Raw genomic sequence first — 21,645 nt, 5'->3', positions numbered from 1 at the left:
TGGTCCATCGGCCGCCGATACTCACCAGCACATCTTCTCCTTCAGCTTGGGGGGCTGGAAACTGCTTTTCGACATCAGCATCAAGGCCCTGGATGAAATGGGGGGGACCCAATTAATATGGCATTTTCTCTTGGAGGCCGCAACGGCACAGGATTTGCTGTGGGTGTAAAACGGGGTGGCGCTGTGGGCTAAACTGCAGAAGCCTTTGTGTGCTGCAGGGTCAGAAGACCAGCAGTCGTAAGATCGAATCCACGCAACGGAGTGAGCGCCCCTTGCTTTGTCCCAGCTCCTGCCAACCTAGCAGTTCGAAAGCATGTAAAAATGCGAGTAGATAAATAGGGACCACCTTGGTGGGAAAGTAAAAAGGTGCTCCCTAGTCATGCTGGCCACGTGACCACGGAAACTGTCTTTGGACAAGCGCTGGCTCTACGGCTTGAAAAACAGGATGAGCACCGCTCCCTAGAGTCGGACACGAATGGACTAAAAATGTCAAGGGGAACCTTTACCTTTTAAAATTGATAATTTGGCTTATTTTAAAGCTGATCATTCTGGGGGGGTGGGGTGTTCTCATCCCCAAAGAAAGCTTTTCGGAGCCCTGGTATCCCCACCAGAGTCGTCGTCGTCATCATCCTCCTCACCTCATTGGGTGCAAGTCAAAGAGAGGCGGCTGTAGTTCCGCCAGCTCTATGGCCGTAACGCCAAGGGCCCAGATGTCACACAGATGATTGTAGCCGCCCTTCTTCTCTACGGCGGCCACCTCCGGAGCCATCCTGGCGGAGAGGACAAGACGGTGAATTTTTGGAGGGGGAAGCATCAAGGAGGTAAACAAGCAGGCCATGACCCAGCCCAGCTCCTTCCCTACCACCCCCATCATCCTACTTGAGTCCCATGACTGTTTAACTTCCATTTCCTTATGCATGTAAACACCGTGAGCATAAACTTTGCATTTGTCGAGGGCGATTGCACGCAAAAAACCTGCTTTAACACCCAGTTCTTTACGTCAAGAGGAGGATAAACTTGTAAACACCCGTTCATACCTCTCAGAGCTTGTATTCTGTGGCTTTCATGCTTATGGATGTCTGCCTTCACTCGGCTAAATCATTTTTTACAGCTCTTTTATGTGAGATTCTTGTTTAAGCCTCACACCCAACCGCTAGTCCCAGTTAAAAGGGACCCCCAAACCAATGAGTTTTAACATTAAGTGTTAATTTGGCATTCAGCATTCGACCTAGTGAATGGGGCCGATAATTGGATTTATTGCTTAAATATTTCTGGCTTTATTTTATTGTCACAGGAATCATTTTTGCAACATGCCCCAGAAGCCTGTGGCAAGGATAGGGGACCGTTGGGAATCCAAGTGGGTTGTGCATCAATATTATTACAGTATTATTGATGTTTTTGTTGCACATAGCCTGCCAAATATGGGTTGGATTTAGTTCCTTGAATATTAGATCATTCCCAGAGACCTAGGATGTACATAGCACATTATGTTACACTATGCCATGTTTTTGTACTTTGGGTTGGGGTTTTTTTGTTGGTTGGTTTCCTGTTGTAGGATTTAAAAATTAATTTAAAAAAAGAATACTGGATCATTCACAAGGGCCTTGGATATTCTTAGGTATTTCCCTGAAACATGTGCTGTTCCAAGCATGATAGCCTATTTCAAGTGGTTGATTTTGTCCCTATTTTATGCCTAAAATACAAAGGTAGTTTTCTAGGTCTTTTGCACCTAAAGCAAGAATTACAACGGGAACAAATTTTGTTTTCCTTTGCTGTAACTTTTCATCTCAATTTGCAAGTCTTTGTACTTGGCGATCTTTCCAAATTCCTTTTCTTCCATTCTAGCATCCCTCTATAGAGCCCTATCCACTAGCCATACATGCCTCCTTTCAACAAGGATTAGATCAGGCATTTTGTGAGCCAGGCGTTTCATAGAATCAGAGAATACATCGAGTCCGAAGGGGCCTCTAAGGCCATGGGGTCCAACCCAGTCCTCAATGCAGGAATCGAAAGAAAAGTATTTCTGATAGATGGTTGGCCAATTTTCTGTTGAATGCCTCTACCTCCCAAGGTCACTGGCTCCATTGTTGTACTGCATTAACAGTTAAGAAGTTTTCCTGATATTCAGCCTAAATCTGGCTCCTTGTAGCTTCAGCCCATTATTATGTGTTCTGGGATGATCAAGAACAGATCCTGTCGCTCCTCTGTATCTGTTTGAGGAGGGCTCTCCTCTCTCCCCTCTGTCTCCTTTTCTCCAGGCTAAACATGCCCAATTTGTTCCGTCTTTCCTCCTAGGGCTTGGTTTCTAGTTCCCTGATCATCCTTGTTGCTGTCCTCTGAACTCGCTCCAGTTTGTCAGCATCCTTCTTGAATTGCAGTGTCCGCAAATAACAAACTCTTTTGTTGTTGTTTCATCATTAAGTCGTGTCCGACTCTTCGTGGCCCCACGGACCAGAGCACACCAGGCCCTCCTGTCCTCCACTGCCTCCTGGAGTTGGGTCAAATTCATTTTTGGTCGCTTCGATGACCCTCTCCATCCATCTCGTCCTCTGTCGTCCCCTTCTCCTCTTGCCTTCACACTTTCCCAACATCGGGGTCTTTTCCAGGGAATCTTCTCTTCATCTAGAGTTCTCCAGAACTTTACATGAAGCCTAACCAGTGCTGAATAGAGGGGAACTAGTTCTTCATGAGATTTGGAGACAATACTTCTGTTAATGCATCTTAAAATGGCGCTTGTCAATTTTTGTTTTTTGCAGCCACATCGTACACATTCAGCTTCTGATCAAGAATTCAAAGATCCCTCTCATTTGCAGTATTACTTGTAACTGTGCATTTGGTTCCCCACCCACCACCCACCCCCGGTGCAGAATGTTCCACTTCTCCCTGTTAAATTCCTTTCTGTTCTTTTCAGCCTATCAAGACCTTTCCGAATTTTGTTCCCGTATTCCAGAGTATTGGCCATTCCGCCTAATTTGGTGCCATCTGCAAGTCTGACAAGCACTCCCTCAATCCAAGCTATTAACAAAAATGTGGAAGAGCACTGGGGCCAGGATTGAGCGTTGGGGTACCCCATTTTTGACCTCCCCCCAGTTGGAGAAGAAGCCGTTAATCATCACCCTCTGAGTATCATTCTGTAGCCAACTGTGTATCCACCTGACACTTGGATCTATCCAGCCCACAACTCCTCAGCTCCCTAATCAGAAGATCATGGGGCACTCTGTCAAAGGCTTTGCTGAAGTCCAGCTATATTACGTCTACAGCCGGACGTCTCCATTTTCAACAACTTTTTCTGTTTCGTGATCCCACCCGTTTTTTCGCTCCCTGGTCTATTGTCTTTCGTACAGACATTCCAAATCACCACGGCTGCAACCTTCCTATGCCTTTCCAAATTTCCTGTTTGCACAGTCTCCTTGCAGGCCACAGAGGAGGGGGTCCCCTGCTTCTTCTGCTTCTTAACGGCCATTTACGGTCATCCGTGCGATTTCTCATTCCGGGTTTCCATGACCTTTGCGTGGAGCGCTTCCGCTTTAAAGATCAGCCCCTCCGTTTCTTTCTTCGGTGGTCCTTTCCTCAGCCGTGGCCACATTCTTGAACACTATCCCTTTTGCCCTGGAGGGTTTTAAGGTACGTACAGGGCAGGGAGAGCTTTATTATTCTGCCGTCCTTCTCATCTCACAGCGTCCTTCTCATCTCACAGTGTCCTTCTCATCTCACAGCGTCCTTCTCATCTCACAGCGTTCAACTCCTCCTTCTCCCTTGTCCCTTTGATCTTCAGCTTGATCAACTTCTCTCAACGCTTATTGACTCTCTTGGATAGACTCTGCTGGGCTCCTCTTGCTTGCTCTGCTGATCACTTGACTTGTTGCATTCCAACGCCATGGAAGAGACGGCTAGTCAACGTCACCGTTGGGCGGTCACTCGTTTAGCCAACAAATTCTTAAATTTGTTGTTGCTGTTGTTATTGAGGGTCGACAAATCTGCCTAGCTCGATTTCCCCTCCGTTTCTCATGCTTCGGTTCATCCCATGTCTACGTCGCTTTGTGAGTTTGTTGGGAATGTTCCTGATCCACATGAACCTGCTTTACACCAGCAGGGTTCCTCTATCCCACAGCGCCATCCGCCGGAGGCCATTTTGACGGCCATGATTCCGTCCCACGCCACTGCGGGACTTCTCGCTGAGTGAGAGATGTAGCAGGACTCTCTGCTGTCTTCTGGAACTCCCCCGCAGAGAACTCCCAAGTCCTTCCTCCCCAAACGAAAAAATCTAGAACTCTCCATGAGACGGAGCTGTGATATTTGAAAGTTGCATCAAACTTAACGTGTCTATTGGTCTGAGTATTGTCGGTTGCACTGGCAGTATTTTTTTTCCCCCGGCCCTTTGGCAGAAGGTCTCTCTGGCCATCTGCTGTAGGACCTTAGGTTCTGCGGAGATGCTCGGGCTAAACCCGCAACTTTCCCCACGCTCCCCAGATGCTTGACCACTAAGCTACTGAACATAGGATCAATCCAGACTCTGGACTGATCCGTCCCCAGCGCTGTCTAAGCGGACGGATCAGCAGCCGTCCTCTGGATCCAGCTTCTAGCCCTACCTGAAGGTGCTGGAGATGAGATGGAATGAAGTCCCTGAATGCCTTTTTTTTTAAAGTTAAGATACTTTTTAATGTTCACTTGCTTTTAATTATTCAATTGCATTTTTAATTGGCATAGTGTTTAATTGCTTTTTAAGGTTTAACTTAATATGACTTTAATCCTTCTCTCTCTCTCTCTCTCTCTCTCTCTCACACACACACACACACACACACACACACGAGTCTACAGATACTACAACGGCAGTGGTACTAGTTGGAGGGAGAAAGAGAAGAATAGAAGGTGTCTGGTTTTTTGGTTTTTTTGCCTTACCAATAAGGTGTTCCGATAAAGGATTTCCTCTTGGCCACCGAGGCCGTCAGTTCTGCCGAGACCCCGAAATCCGCTATGGGCAAGAAGGGAGAACATGATATGAGAAGAACCAACAAGCATCACCCTCTCAGCTGGGTATGTGAGTGTGAATCTGGGAGATGATGGACCGCAGGGCTTCCGTAAATAAAGATGTGTGTTGCAGAAAGGGTTTAAAACGAGAAGTGGATTTCAAGTTACCGTATTTTTTGCACCATAAGACGCACTTTTTTTTCAAAAAAAAAAAAAACATTGGGGAAAAAGTATATGCGTCTTATGGAGCGAAATTCCCAGATTATTTTTTCCTGTTTTCTTTGCCTAAAAATTTGGTGCGTCTTATGGAGCGAAAAATACGGTATTTCTTTCACAAAAGTGAGGCGGCCGCCAGTCCTGGGGTCAACGGTGGCCCCGGCAGCTGTCACCCTTCTTCGCCCCTTTTTTTTACTCCGGTGCAAAGGTGCGTGACCTTCCAGATGCTGTTCCTAGTCCGGTTTCCATCATCGCTCCCTCCGCTGGCTTTGCTGGTTGGAACTGGTGGGAGATCAAGTCCACCCACACTTTGGAAGGCCACGCACTCCGAGCCCTGCTATATGGATTCTGAAGCAGCGCAGAGAATCCTAGAATCGTGGAGTTGGAAGGAACCTCTAAAGGCTACTGAATCCAACAACTTTCTGCTCCAGGCAGGAACCCAAGTATCCAAGCAGATCGGACACAAACGGGAGGTGGGGAACAAGATACATGGAGCTGTGCAGGATCGCGTTTTTGGTCTAGAACTCCCAGAATTCTCCCACAGCCACGCTACCTATGGAATTCTGGGCGTGACGCTGGAAGCAAGGGGAGTCTTAACGTCAGCCCCGCCATGCAACGGCCAAAGGTTACGGGCGACTCGCACAGCGCCTGGCTTCTCTCCTCCTCCCTCCCTCCCTCCCTCCCTTGCATGGAGAAGATCCAAGGTTCAAGACTAGAGGCTTCCAGGGGGGAAGGGGGGGCTGACCAAGACCCTCCCCAAATGAACCCTTGACAAAATGTGAATTGGGCACAATGGGGGTGTTACGGAGAAAGTGTAGCCCTGGGGGACTCCAACTCCCATTAGCCCCAGGCGCCGTGACCCATGGTTTTGGGATGGGGAGGGTGTAGACCAGCAGCAGACCGGGCCTTCTCAGTGGCTCCTCACCTCTGGAATAATCTCCCTCCTGAGACCCACGCGGCCCCCCACTTTGGACACTTTTAAAAGTCAATTAAAAACATGGCTATACATTCAGGCCTTCCCTCCAGTTCATATCTGACTTTTCTGTTCATTCTCTCCTTATGTGTTTTCTATTCTATTGTTGTATTCTGTCTATTACAATATAATGTATGTAATTGTTTGTGGGTTTTTTTTTGTATTATTTCAGTTTTTACTACATTGGAAGCCGCCTAGAGTGGTCTTTGAGACCAGATGGGCGGGGTATAAATCAAATAAATAAAATAAAATAGTAGACCAGCAGCTCTGAAAGGGCTAAAGGCCCCCTTGCCCCAGTGGGGCGAACGCTGAGCGACCAGGATCAACCCTCCAATTCGGAAGCTGGCAGCTGAAATCCCCCAGCAGGGGGGGAATTTGGGGCCGACAGGGACGAGGCGAGACGAGGAAGAGATGCGAAGGGGAAACTGACCGAGTTTTACGTCCCCGTTGGATGTAAGGAGGATATTGGCACCCTGGAAGACAAAAAAACAAAAATAAGCAAAGTTTGGTGGGGGAAGGAAATGGAGACAGCTATTTCGGGGTGTGTGTGTGTTTAACAATCCGATGAAAAATCACACAGATCCCAGCCCTTAGAAGCTTCTAGAAACAGCCCCAAAGGATCCTTTCGAGACGCTGGCGGAAGGAAAGGGGATAATCCGAGGCCAAGCATTGATGGAGGTGGTCTCACCTTAATGTCCCGGTGCATTTTTCCTCTAGCGTGTAGGTGGTGGAGGCCCTGAGGGAAAAGGTAGGAAAAGGTTACGGGTTTTTGTCCTGCAGGCGGAGGCAGAGATGGTATGCCTCTCCGGAGGAGGTTCGTGGGCTTCCTCTCCCTCACCCGCCAGGGACTACCACACCCATCGCATACCCATCATCAAGAGCTATGGGGTCTTCCGGGAGAGGGCAACGGTCGCCGTAAAAGCACCACGTTTGAAGAGGCTTTGGTCAGAGAGGGTTGCAGCCGGATGGCTCCTGCACTTGTCACCCACCCGGGGCCCAGTCAACATAAAGCTTTCGCGGACATGGGAGCTGCTCGGTGCCCCCCCCGGAAGTGGACTCTAATGGCCGGGGGGCAACCACCAAGGAGATCTGGCCTCCCGCCCCCTAAATGCGCAAGGGGAAGTAACCAGACATCCACAGCTGAGTTTTAAACGGGGAGGTTTGGGGGCTTGAGGGGGGGCTGCGGTATTCTCAAGGCGAAACAACATCATTGGAGAAATAATTGAGGGTTGGAGCAGCCGGGGTGGGGGGGAGGCACGAAAACCTGGACGCTGTGAAATCTGCAACCTGCCGGCTGCAATGGGCCCACTAACACGATGCACAAACACAGCTGTCGTGTAAAGAGGGGATGTCTCCCTGCCCGAGCTGTTATGTCCCCCCGAATCTCCCTCATCTGGTACCTAGGCTGGGTAACTTCCACCCTGCCCGGCTGTTGTAGCGCTATGGGAGAGGGAAAGGGAAATACCTTGAGATCTGTTGGCCTCCCACCATGGATCATTTTGCACGCCCCGGCGTTATGCCCTTCCCCTCCCCACCGTCTTTGTGCTAAGCTCAACAGCACCAACCATCATCCTCTTTCCTTCCCACAGGGCGGGCAGGCCGCTCATGCCTCTGTACCCCCCCTCACGCCTGCTTGCTCTCCCCCCCAGCTTATGACCTACATTCCATTCCTGCCCCTTCAGCCGTTTGCCCTTCAGGAAGGCAAGAAAAGAAGGAAACAGGGAGCAGAAAAACAGGATTTCCCTTGAAAAGTGTGTGGAAGGCTTGGATGAAACTGAAGAGGAGATGCAAAGAAGGAGGGAGGAGGAAATCAAAGGACCCATTTGGTTTGGACAAATTGAAATAGACTACTCCCGTATTTCAATTGTGGTTACTCAGTGAGAAACTGGGACAAACGACCACCCACCACCGCGGATCTAATTTGAGGAACCCAAGACTTCCGACCGACAGCAACGAGGACCCCGCCGGATCCTGACTCCCAGTCTTCTATTTTTTGCAACCCCTCCCAAGCGAAATGTAAGGGAAATCATTGGGGCTGAATTTTGTCCTGGGTCCTGCATCCTGCAAATTGGCATTTACGAACACCCGGGGAAAGAAAAGAGACATTGGGACCACAGGTCAGAACACAGGAGGGCCACGAGCCCAGGGAAATCGGCACGCGCACCTGGAGAGTCTCCCGACAAACGTAGGCGATCTGTTTCTCCGAGAGGGGGCCGGTGGCTGAAAGAGAGAAACAGAAGCCAGGATCCAACTGCATCAGATGGGGCTGCCCACGCCCTTCTGCCATCATCATTCCCCACCCACCGACCCACCTACCAACAACATGGCAGACACACATTTGGGAAGAACAGGTTTCGAGTTTGTTATCTGGCTCCCCAGATCTTTGTGCTGAAACTTTAGCGGCGGGTGATATACTCTCCTGCCAACCTAGCCGTACGAAAGCATGTAAAAATGCGAGTAGATAAATAGGGACCACCTCGGTGGGAAGGTCACGGCGTTCCGTGTCTAGTCGCGCTGGCCACGGGACCACGGAAAATGTCTTCGGACAAACGCTGGCTTTACGGCTTGGAAACGGGGAGGAGCACCGCGCCCTAGAGTTGGACACGACTGGACTAAACGTCAAGGGGGAACCTTTACCTATATACTCATATTGATACCAGAAGTGGGAGGGGGGAGACTTTCTGATTTAACGAAGACAGGGTTTGGATCCTGCAGTGATTGGAGGCGGCTTTCTCCATAGCACGTGCCTCATTTGAAGAAGAACAAAGGGGAATCCAGTTTGGGCACGCTGGGTCACAAACAATACAAGGAAGGGGCAGACTCCCCCCAAAAGCGCTTAGGTAGGAAAGTTCTCTGTACATGTGCAGAAACCCTTCTGGGGATCACAAAGAAGAATCCTGAGTCTTCCACTTCCCTGCCCAACCTTCAGACCAGCTCTCTGTTGGAAAAAGCACCTTTCCCTCCGTTTCTTCCTCAAACCCAGAGATGAAAAGGACTGAAAAGAGTATTTTTTTCCCCCCAGCCTTACTGAAGTTCCTGTTCTAATCTTCCCTTCCCACATCCACCCACCAAAGCGCACGGCCCACAGTCAGCAAAAGGGGAAGGAAACGTGTCCAGAAATGAAACAGGCATCATTATTGCGACACGCCCGACGGCAGAAAGATTTCCGCTTTAGTCAAGGGGGTGCTGCACGAGAGCGGAAGGGGGCGGGCGGGGGTGGCTGGAGTGGAACGGAGGTCTAAAAGTCTTTACACCCATGGAAGAGAGAGAGAGAGAAGGTCTGCTAGCCTGTTCCCTGGCCAGACTCTCCCTCCCATTCTCTCCAGCCTGAGATATTCCGTGTTTATCTACGAAGCTGAACCGAAGCATCCAGTCTCTGCATGTCTGGAATTCTGCACTGAACCAGGACAGACAAAACCGGTGGAGCAGAAGGGATGATGATAAAAAGGAAGGGAAGCGCATTTTCTCAGAGCTCAACAAAACACAGCACAGGCCTAAACGCTCTGATATCTACCTGGCCAGAGTAGCGTTAAGGAATCTTACTTTTTCAGACAACAACTCTTTGAACTCCCCGGTTAGCCTTGGGCTCAAAGGAGAGATCACTTTGAAAATCAGGTCACTGAAGCAGGACAATATGAAAGGTCCCTCGACCCCGGGCAGAACCTTACCATTGTAGATCTCCTGCAGAGAACCTCCTCCACAATATTCCATGCAAATCCACAGCCGGTCCTTCCTACAGCACAACAAAGCAGGACATATCATCAAAGAGCCAGAAAAATCCATGCACAACTTTTTCTTTTTCTGTAAGAGATCACATGCAGGCAGATTTTGCTCTCAAACTTCTCGACAAGTCTCTGAAAGAGAGGGGGGCAACTCCCGAGGAGGAGGGGGAGACCCTGGATCTCCCCTCCCCGACACAACGGGAACAATAGGCCACGTCTCTGCCAAATTCGGTCTGTGTGACGACCGTTCTGGAGAGGGTGGCAGAGTGTTCCAGTGTTTGTAAGAACAGGCTGGAGAGGTGAAGGCACTTTGGAGGTGGTCCAGCCCATGATCTTCTCTAGACGGAAGATCGCTCCTCTCGCACATGATCGTTCCCGAGAGGAAGGGGCGATTTCACCATCCTGAGGTTTTGGGCTACAACTCCGGAATTCCCGGCCATTGGCCCTGTCGGTTGGAACGTCTGGGGGTTGGATTTGGAAAAAAAACACACCAGGAAAACCAAAGGTTCCCCCATTACGGCTTTACCCTTCAAGGTATAGGATGATGAAATCGGAGCAGAAAAGCAAGTATTTTTCCACAGGTCAAAGAGGAACGTAGTATTCTGTTTTCGGACCGTGTGTAAATTTTATTTGAATACATAGGAAAATTAAGGCCTTGTGGGAAGGCAGGCTAAGAAATGTCTGTTTTTGTCATGCCAGGGCCGTTTGAGAGAAGCCCAGCCTTGAGCCAGGTGGAACGGCGTCTCTGACCATGGGCAGAGTGCCACATCCTTCTCAATCAAACCCGTTCCTCCAGCTCATTAACCCAGAACTGGAAACGGTAAGGGAGGACGGGCTTGAAGTTTGGAGCAAGGGTGAGTCGGTTTTGGCCTCGCAGAACGAGTTGGATCTTAACTCCCATCAGCCCCAGCCGCCTTTGCTCACAAAGAGAGGGGATAGACTCCGAAACCCATGGATGCAGTCCAAGGACAAAGTGCTTAAGTCATTTTAAGTCCCTGCATCTTCCACTGTGGACAAAAAGCATGAATATGGCCAAAGCTTCGAAATGTTCATTTCAGTGGTCATATGCCGCCTTGAGGATTCCTGGATTATCATCGTTGTTATTTCAATTTACAGTATTTTTCTGTGTATAAGACTATACTTTTGTCTAAAATCTTTAGACTAAAAATTGAGGGTCATCTTATACACGGAAGTAAGCTGAGGAGAACAAAAACAAGTGGAGGGGAAAAGCAGGGATCAAAGCAATCCTGCAGCGCTTTGATCCCTTTCCCCCTACACTTGCTAAGCCCCACTTAGATTTCTTAATTTTGGATTAGAAAAGTGGGGGGGCGTCTTATACACAGAAAAAAACATGGTATATCCCACTCAATCATGCTAGAGGGCAGTTTACAACAGAATTAAGTAAGGAACACTTCACGCGCCCACAGCAAGCTGGGTACTCCTTTTACCTCCCTTGGAAGGCTACGTCAACCTTGAGGCAGCCCCCGGAAGCTGCCGGGATAGAATTCAGGTTGTGAGCCAAGGCTTGGCTACAGTACTGCAGCTGAACCACTGTGCCATGGGGCTACTCCAAAAAAAAACCCCTAATCTTTTCCACAATATTTCCAACCCGACCGTTTCTTGCTCCAACCATCTCATTTCCAAAGAGACTGCCTCGTTTAGCCAGCATCTTGCTCCATCCTGTTTCCACTCCCTGTTCCAAAGCCCCCCCCCCAGGTCTCACCTGAGGTAGCTGCCGAAATATGCCACCACGTTGGGGTGGCGACAGTCCCTGAGGGTGGTGATCTCTTGCTGGATGGCTCCAATGTCATCCCCTGGGGAGATAAAACGGAGGAAACAGTTTCTGTTCTATAGAGGGATTTGTCTTCCACATCCATAACTTCCAAGGGCGAATGATAATTATGTGCCATCAACTCGACTCTCGCTGGCGGCAACGCTTACACCGTTTTCTGTGTAAAGCTTACACAGAAGTGGCTTCCCATTCCATTCTTCTGGGGACTGTGCAGCTTGCCCAAGGCTACACAAGCTGGCTCTTTCTCCTATAAGGCCCAGCGGGGAATTGGACCCCCCCCCAACCTCTGGGTCAGCAGCCAGGTGTTCCAAAGTCCTCCAGCCAGCATCATTTTTAATTAGGCAGTCTCAAATTCCAAAATGTTTTGGCAAGTTTACTTCTTAGCAATACTGCCAGCCTATTCCTCGGCTGCATTTTGATTTCGTAAACGCCGCAAAAACAATACCTTTTGATTTCATAAATGCCACAAAACAATCCATCCTGATTTCATCAATGCCACAAAACAATCAAGTCATCTAATGTACAATCCTGCTACGGATTCATACCCTACTACTAATACCTTAAACCTGGCTCAATTTGTATTGCAATTTTTTCCCCATAATATTGCTTTTTACCCGCACAACTCCAATCCTTAGGCTATGAGCAATTCTGAACTTTACAGTCTCATGGGTAGATTTGTGCTTCTATAGGTTTATATACATAGGCAGTAATCCCAGTTTGTCATTTCTGGACTTTAGGAGGTAGGAGGCTGAGCCACCCTGATCACCCTTCACACTTAGCTCCACCACCCCCCAAGCCGCCAACTGCTTCCTGCCTCTCAGTTTGAACCACCACTTTTCATTAACTTGGCCCATCCTCAGGACTGTAGTAAATAACCAAACCTGTTGTGTGTGTGTGTCACCCCATGGAATATTGGTTCAGCCCAAAGGGGTGAGACTAAGAAAGAGAAGGGGTGTGAGTAAGAGGTTTGGATCTTAGAAAGAGCGGGAGAGCTAAAGGGGCCAGAGTTGCTCTTGCCAGTTGGACTACTAAGGCGTTTGCCAACTTGGTTTAGGTACTACAGTGGTGCCTCGCAAGATGATGTCAATTTGTTCTGCGAAAAACGCTGTCTTGCGAAAACACTGTCTTGCAAAACGCGGTTCCGCATTGGAATGCACTGAAATCTATTTAATGTGTTCCAATGGGGAAAAATTGTCGTCTTGCAAAAATCGTCCATAGAAAACATCGTTTTGCGAAGCGCAACAGCGATTGCAAAAAACAATCGTCTTGCGGATTAATCGTCCCGCGAGGCAATTGTCTTGCGAGGCACCACTGTATAGTCTTTATATGCTTATGCTGGAGGTGTGAATTCACATAGTGAATTCACGAATTGCACACAATTGCATTGTTATTTTATTTTAAGGTTCTGAAGATTCACCTTTGTTAAGAACACCCAACCCACTTGAAGAAGATATTTGCGATCTTCATCTGACTTTGTCTGACAAATGGAGACTTGAACTTTGCAAATTTTACAAGCGACCGCTGTCATTATAATTGTTGTCCGTTATATGAACGTAAAAAGAAAAGACTTGTTTTCTAAAATTGTGTTTGCAAGATGCATTCATAGTAAGCCAACAGCCCCATAGAACTTAAAAATGTTATATGTGTACTGTCATTGATCCTGCTATACGGGCATCTTCCTTCAAAAATAACTCAACAACATATTAGTGTGTATGTTGTATACAGTGGTGCCTCACACAGCGAGTTTAATCTGTTCCGGATTAACCCTCGCTGTGTGAAAACATCGCTGTACGGATCAAAAAAAGCCATTGGAACGCATTAAACTTAGTTTAATGCGTTCCAATAGCAGCTTTACTCACCGTACAGCGATGTTTCTCCGATGGCCGGCAGCCATTTTCGCGCCCTCCCCTCGCTTAACGAGGGTGCGAAAACGCTGCACGCGGCCATTTGGGGGCTTCCGGCGGCCATTTTGAAGCCGCTGAACAGCTGATCGGCGGGTAGCAAAGCGAAGGTCGGTAAGCAAACCGCTTACCGACCTTCGCTCTGCAATTTTGAGCCACAGGGGCCGGCGGTGTGCGATCACATTTGGGATCGCTAGAACGGCCCCGTTGTGCGGATTCGTCGTTCTACAGTGCACTCGTTGTGCGAGGCACCACTGTATATAAATACACGCACACTGACACTAATTGTAACTGTTTTATCTTGTCATGATCTTTAACTATATATATTTATTGCACCAGACCAAGACCATGGCAAGATAAAACAGTTACAATCAGTCAGACTGACATAAAGTAACAGTAAAAACAGCTAAAATTAGGGCAGGAGACCTTAAAAAAAATAAACATGCATGTTAGGTATCTTTAAGTCGGTATTTTAGGTACCTTTAAAAAGAACACTTTACTTATGAGATAGATGAATCAGTTACAGGTGGTATTTGACTGTGGTTGCATTAAGATGTACTAAAATTAGGAGCGGGGAGAAATTTAAGGACTCTGTAGACTAGAACCAGCAGTGATCTCTGAAAACATCACAGCACAAATGTAATCTGATAAACTCACTAATATATTAGTGGATTTGAGTCGTCGGCTAAACGGGTGTTATGGACTCTTCAGCTGGTCTTGCGCGTGTTCTGTTCAGTCAAGTCGGAACGACCCTAAAAAGGGCTTTCCAGGCAAGTCGGAGGTTTAACCAGTTTACCCAGTTTACCCAGTGGGGTTCCAGGGCCAAGTGGGGATTCCAACGCTGTTCTCCAGAGCCTTAATTCATCACTTATCCTCTACACACACCGCACTGAGCTGGTCTTACCTGGATCAATTTTCACAATCTTAATGGCGGCCAACTCCCCAGTCTCCGTGTCACGGGCCTGCGGGGACGAAAAGGCAAGGAATGTGGGCTGGTGGCTTGCAGGCAACCCTTTCTCATGTATTCGCGAAGGCTTTCACGGCCAGGATCAAATGGTTGTTGTGGGTTTTTCGGGCTCTTTGGCCGTGTTCGGAAGGTTGTTCTTCCTAACGTTGCTGTCCTCTGAAGAGGCGGCCACAGAGACGGGCGAAACGTTAGGAAGAACAACCTTCAGAACATGGCCAAAGAGCCCGAAAAACCCACAACAACCCTTTCTCATGTCTCTGTTGTTTTCAGAACAGAGAGCATTCCTCCTCCTCCTCCTCCTTTGGGTCACACAACCAACTTTTCATTCGTACCAACACCCTGATTTTCACCACCACCCTGATTTTCACCAGTCAACCAAGATGACTCTCAAGATGAACTCACCCGCTCATGAAACCGAGCGGGGCAGTGGCCCTAGGTAGCCGATTTTGGGTGTCCTCATTGAGTCGGGCCGAAAACCAAAGGCTGGCATGACTCATCCATACATTTTCTGATCAGGATACACGAGTAAAAATTTGCCCAAAACAACACTGTTTCCGCACACAATATTCACAGGAAACATCTCGCCCGTTTTTCCACAGCCCTGTCATGCTCTCTCCAGTCATGCGACCAACCTGCGAGCTAGCAAGGAAATTTGCAACCTTTGAATGCTATAAATACTCTCGCCCTCTCTCACAACACAGCTTTACGTGTATATCACAGGGATATGTGAACATGCATGGGTTATGGGGTGAATCCGTATGTACACCAGCTTTCTTTTACCGTATTTTTTCCATGTATAAGAAACGCCCATGTATAAGACACCCTCTAATTTTTTAACCCAAAATTAAGAAATCTACGTGGGGCTTAGCAAGTGGAGGTGAAAGCAGGGATCAAAGTGCTGCAGGATCGCTTTGATCCCTGCTTTCCCCTCCACTTGTTTTTGTCTTCTCAGCTTACTTCCGTGTATAGGACGACCTTCAATTTTTAGTCTAAAGATTTTAGACAAAAGTATAGTCTTATGCATGGAAAAATACGGGTACATAAATTTTGACATTGTTGCCATCTTGGATTCATAGTATACGTTTACGGGTTTCACTGCTTCTAAAAATGTGTAAGCAGAGTAGACCTTTGGTCTAGATGGGTGGGGTAGAAGTCTAATAAATAAATAAATAAAATATACATACAAATCACATGTGACCTATTTAAATACCAATTTTGCAAGGAACAAAACCTGACACAAACTCAAGCTTTTCCCAAATAACCCTTCTCGTTATTTCTATACAAACAAAGGAAGTACATAATTTTTGATCAGACACGCTGATTTCTACAGGAGGAGGTTTAGAGCACATTTTGGGTGATCTCTTATCTATTTTCTAGTAATGTTTATGTTCCACCTTACTTTCAGTGAGAAAATAATGTAGATTTTCTTTTTCTTTTGTTGAAGGGAAAAAATCAATGGTATGCTGTGGTTTTGCTGTCATTTGGGAGGGGTTCTGACTCAGCCAGAAAACATGCCTGACCTTAGGCTAGTTACCTGATCTACCTCACAAGAGGTAGGTTAAAAATGGATAAAAATAGTCAAGAAGACAACAGCCACGCACACCCTTTTGACCTTCTGAAAATAGAGGCGGGTTTATTTAAAAGTAATAAATAATATTACTCATTAATTTTTTTTCCTAACGAAATCAACACATCTAAGTCTAGTCAACAATCGCATACATGCATACACAGAGATGTACGTAAGGTGTGGGCAGAATTTAAAATGTTAATAATTTCTAGTCTGCTAGTCCTCATCCTAGGGACTGTTTTTAAGTCATAAAAAGCTCAGAAATCCAACTAAATAAAATTAAAATTGCATTAATTAAAAAAATACTGGTTGCTTGTCCTTAATAAAGGATGCTCTTTGTTCTGAAAAACGTCTAGGGTTTAAATCCCATTTCATTTTTATTCATCTTTTAAATAAGCAGCTCTGGGGATACAGATAACTTTCCTCTATCTTCACGGCCTCCCCATGAAATAGGTGAGAGCTGATCACCGAGGAAGCTCTGGGCTTGACCAGGGATATGCAAACAGTCAAGCCCCCTAACCACTAGACCGCACTGCTTTTTAAACATCATTAAACACTCCAGCTGGCCTAACCCAGAGGATTGTGGCAAAGATAAAACAGGGGAAGGCAAGCGCTGCATTTGGGTTTAAGAAGGGTGAGACAGAAATGTCACTGATAAATTAACAATCAATCAATCAATCAATCAATCAATCAATCAATCAATCAATCAATCAATAATGTGCTGTTTGCTTTATTTTAAAATATTTTTAGTTCCTTTTTCTCCATTGAAAGGACCCAAGTGGCTTAAGACCATCGGAAGACCGCATTTAAGCTAACCACCGTAAATAGACAACGCTAAAAGGATCGAGGAATACAATACGGAAAAAAGCTTCGGAAGGCCATGCCTCGCCAGGCACTTGCCACTGGCCTCTGAGGATGTGCAAAGTGCACATCTCTCTCTTGGCCAGCCCTCACACAGAGAAGCTGACGGTCCGGGAACAGAGGAGAGCCTGCAACGGTTTGTTTATTATTATTATTTTTTTAAGCAGCCTACTACGGGAAGAGGGAGGTCAACTCCACTGCATTTCAACAAGGCAGACAATACAAACCACTCCTGCTCAGTAAAAAGGTCACTCCCTGCTCCTTCTTGTTCAGCCGGATGTGCTAGTAGAAAGGATGTCAAGTGTGGGTGTGGGAGTGACAGTGAAACAAACACAGAGGGGGGGGAAGCATCTTGATTTATCTGCAGGGGGAGGCTTGGTTGCTTTCAAAGTTTAGGCACAATTACTGTATTTTTCAGTGTATAAGACGCCCCCATGTATAAGACACCCCCCTCACTTTTCTAATCCAAAATTAAGAAATCTAAGTGGGGCTTAGCAAGTGGAGGGGGAAAGGGATCAAAGTCCTGCCGGATCGCTTTGATCCCTGCTTTCACCTCCACTTTTGTTCTCTCCTCAGCTTAATTCCGTGTATAAGATGACCTTCAACTTTTAGTCTAAAGATTTTAGACAAATGTATAGTCTGATACACAGAAAAATACGGTATTTACCCAAAGTCAGGCATCTAAATTGATCCAGGTCTGTGTATAACCAACAAGGAAAGGGCTCAATTTTTAAAAAATTTCCTAACAATTTAAAGGACACACAAAAGCGCTGTATAGAAGCCTGAAGACCACGTGATTTAGCACGGATTCGTAGGATCCCTTATCACAAAGAGATGCTTCTGATAACTTATTTCCCGGCTGAAGATGTGGATCATAACCACCAATCCTTACAGTGAAACAAACTGGATAGTCTTAAAGGTGCCTCATTATTTAATCTTGTTTTTATGGTTAGCAAAACAGACTGACGCAGTCACTTCTCTTTAAAAGTTTTACTGTAGTTTTAGGAACTATATTTTCCGTTTCTGTTCTATTATTAGCTGTGGTTCCAAATGTATTTATTTGGATTGTCTTGTTTTTGTCCACTTTTGTTTCGTTCTGTGTTTCTCATCTATGAAACTATTGTTAGCTGAGCTGACCTCAGCACGCTTTTGGAGCAGAAAGTTTTTGAAAGTTTTTTTATTTTAAATCATGTCATAAAATAAGGATGTGACGAGGAAGGAGACTGGATGGCCTTTCGCCGCAGGAAGGGAGGGGGAAAAAAGGTCAAAACACACACGCACCAGAAAAAAAAACCCTACATTTTAGAGAGTCCACTTATATTTTGGGGGCACTTTGCCCCCTCGTTCCCCCTGCTCCAAGCCGAGAGAAGCCAGGCAAAGCTTGATTCAAATATGTTGAATCAAGGAGTGACTTCCGTGACAAAAATCAGAAGCCGTCTGAAAAATGTCTTGCATTGGGTTGCTAAGGGAGCTAAGACGGACCAGGGAAAAGAGGGACCTCTCGGATCGCACACTCGGACAATGCTTACAAAGCCTCCCTGAAGTTGAGGTCCTTCAGATGTGCTGGACTACACCTCCCATCCTCTCTAGTTCTCTGATGGTGGCGGGAGTTGTAGTGTCACACTTCTGGCAGGCGACCAGTTTGGGGAAATACCGCTGCCTTCTCAACTGTAAACTTACGTTGGCGTGAGCCCTCCATACGTTGCAAGACTAGAACTCTCATCTGGCCCTCCATACGTTGCAAGACTAGAACTCCCATCTGGCCCTCCAAACGTTGCAAGACTAGAACTCCCATCTGGCCCTCCATACGTTGCAAGACTAGAACTCCCATCTGGCCCTCCAAACGTTGCAAGACTAGAACTCCCATCTGGCCCTCCAAACGTTGCAAGACTAGAACTCCCATCTGGCCCTCCATACGTTGCAAGACTAGAACTCCCATCTGACCCTCCAAACGTTGCAAGACTAGAACTCCCATCTGGCCCTCCATACGTTGCAAGACTAGAACTCCCATCTGGCCCTCCATACGTTGCAAGACTAGAACTCCCATCTGGCCCTCCAAACGTTGCAAGACTAGAACTCCCATCTGGCCCTCCAAACGTTGCAAGACTAGAACTCCCATCTGGCCCTCCATACGTTGCAAGACTAGAACTCCCATCTGGCCCTCCATACGTTGCAAGACTAGAACTCCCATCTGGCCCTCCAAATGTAGCAAGACTAGAACTCCGATCTGGCCCTCCAAACGTTGCAAGACTAGAACTCCCATCTGGCCCTCCATACGTTGCAAGACTAGAACTCCCATCTGGCCCTCCATACGTTGCAAGACTAGAACTCCCATCTGGCCCTCCAAACGTTGCAAGACTAGAACTCCCATCTGGCCCTCCATACGTTGCAAGACTAGAACTCCCATCTGGCCCTCCAAACGTTGCAAGACTAGAACTCCCATCTGGCCCTCCAAACGTTGCAAGACTAGAACTCCCATCTGGCCCTCCATACGTTGCAAGACTAGAACTCCCATCTGGCCCTCCATACGTTGCAAGACTAGAACTCCCATCTGGCCCTCCAAACGTTGCAAGACTAGAACTCCCATCTGGCCCTCCATACGTTGCAAGACTAGAACTCCCATCTGGCCCTCCATATGTTGCAAGACTAGAACTCCCATCTGGCCCTCCATACATTGCAAGACTAGAACTCCCATCTGGCCCTCCAAACGTTGCAAGACTAGAACTCCCATCTGGCCCTCCAAACGTTGCAAGACTAGAACTCCCATCTGGCCCTCCAAACGTTGCAAGACTAGAACTCCCATATGGCCCTCCATACGTTGCAAGACTAGAACTCCCATCTGGCCCTCCATACGTTGCAGGACTAGAACTCCCATCTGGCCCTCCAAATGTTGCAAGACTAGAACTCCCATCTGGCCCTCCAAATGTTGCAAGACTAGAAGTCCCATCTGGCCCTCCATACGTTGCAAGACTAGAACTCCCATCTGGCCCTCCATACGTTGCAAGACTAGAACTCCCATCTGGCCCTCCATACGTTGCAGGACTAGAACTCCCATCTGGCCCTCCAAATGTTGCAAGACTAGAACTCCCATCTGGCCCTCCAAATGTTGCAAGACTAGAACTCCCATCTGGCCCTCCATACATTGCAAGACTAGAACTCCCATCTGGCCCTCCATACGTTGCAGGACTAGAACTCCCATCTGGCCCTCCAAATGTTGCAAGACTAGAAGTCCCATCTGGCCCTCCATACGTTGCAAGACTAGAACTCCCATCTGGCCCTCCATACGTTGCAAGACTAGAACTCCCATCTGGCCCTCCATACGTTGCAGGACTAGAACTCCCATCTGGCCCTCCAAATGTTGCAAGACTAGAACTCCCATCTGGCCCTCCAAACGTTGCAAGATTAGAACTCCCATCTGGCCCTCCATACGTTGCAAGACTAGAACTCCCATCTGGCCCTCCATACGTTGCAGGACTAGAACTCCCATCTGGCCCTCCATACGTTGCAGGACTAGAACTCCCATCTGGCCCTCCAAATGTTGCAAGACTAGAACTCCCATCTGGCCCTCCAAATGTTGCAAGACTAGAAGTCCCATCTGGCCCTCCATACGTTGCAAGACTAGAACTCCCATCTGGCCCTCCATACGTTGCAAGACTAGAACTCCCATCTGGCCCTCCATACGTTGCAGGACTAGAACTCCCATCTGGCCCTCCAAATGTTGCAAGACTAGAACTCCCATCTGGCCCTCCAAATGTTGCAAGACTAGAACTCCCATCTGGCCCTCCATACATTGCAAGACTAGAACTCCCATCTGGCCCTCCATACGTTGCAGGACTAGAACTCCCATCTGGCCCTCCAAATGTTGCAAGACTAGAAGTCCCATCTGGCCCTCCATACGTTGCAAGACTAGAACTCCCATCTGGCCCTCCATACGTTGCAAGACTAGAACTCCCATCTGGCCCTCCATACGTTGCAGGACTAGAACTCCCATCTGGCCCTCCAAATGTTGCAAGACTAGAACTCCCATCTGGCCCTCCAAACGTTGCAAGATTAGAACTCCCATCTGGCCCTCCATACGTTGCAAGACTAGAACTCCCATCTGGCCCTCCATACGTTGCAGGACTAGAACTCCCATCTGGCCCTCCATACGTTGCAAGACTAGAACTCCCATCTGGCCCTCCAAATGTTGCAAGACTAGAACTCCCATCTGGCCCTCCATACGTTGCAAGACTAGAACTCCCATCTGGCCCTCCATACATTGCAAGACTAGAACTCCCATCTGGCCCTCCATACGTTGCAAGACTAGAACTCCCATCTGGCCCTCCATACGTTGCAAGACTAGAAGTCCCATCTGGCCCTCCATACGTTGCAAGACTAGAACTCCCATCTGGCCCTCCAAACGTTGCAAGACTAGAACTCCCATCTGGCCCTCCATACGTTGCAAGACTAGAACTCCCATCTGGCCCTCCATACGTTGCAGGACTAGAACTCCCATCTGGCCCTCCAAATGTTGCAAGACTAGAAGTCCCATCTGGCCCTCCATACGTTGCAGGACTAGAACTCCCATCTGGCCCTCCAAATGTTGCAAGACTAGAACTCCCACCTGGCCCTCCAAACGTTGCAAGATTAGAACTCCCATCTGGCCCTCCATACGTTGCAAGACTAGAAGTCCCATCTG

General features: G+C 47.7%; 1 protein-coding gene across 3 annotated transcripts in view; it reads right to left on the bottom strand.

Annotated features, from left to right (window-relative positions):
- Positions 1-21,645, bottom strand: part of MAP4K2 (mitogen-activated protein kinase kinase kinase kinase 2) — a 61,336-nt gene that overhangs the window by 32,591 nt on the left and 7,100 nt on the right. For 2 of the 3 annotated variants that reach the window (XR_013539353.1, XM_072984083.2), the window contains exons 2-10: positions 14,477-14,534; positions 11,603-11,693; positions 9,826-9,890; positions 8,322-8,377; positions 6,846-6,893; positions 6,588-6,630; positions 4,900-4,972; positions 639-770; positions 26-88 (exon numbers count right to left, since the gene is read on the bottom strand). Coding sequence is in view for 2 of the 3 variants with exons in the window: in XM_072984083.2 (XP_072840184.2) it covers positions 26-88; positions 639-770; positions 4,900-4,972; positions 6,588-6,630; positions 6,846-6,893; positions 8,322-8,377; positions 9,826-9,890; positions 11,603-11,693; positions 14,477-14,534 (629 nt within the window). In the remaining variant the exon portion in view is untranslated. Of the gene's footprint in view, positions 1-25; positions 89-638; positions 771-4,899; positions 4,973-6,587; positions 6,631-6,845; positions 6,894-8,321; positions 8,378-9,825; positions 9,891-11,602; positions 11,694-14,229; positions 14,305-14,476; positions 14,535-21,645 lie in introns of those variants that run through there. The other variant, XM_072984084.2, reaches the window with a different exon arrangement.

This window comes from Pogona vitticeps, chromosome 15 (genome assembly GCF_051106095.1).
Source record: "Pogona vitticeps strain Pit_001003342236 chromosome 15, PviZW2.1, whole genome shotgun sequence".
Classification (NCBI taxonomy): Eukaryota; Metazoa; Chordata; class Lepidosauria; order Squamata; family Agamidae; genus Pogona; species Pogona vitticeps.
Note: the sequence above shows the minus strand (reverse complement) of the source record. Positions and strands in the feature narration are given on the sequence as shown.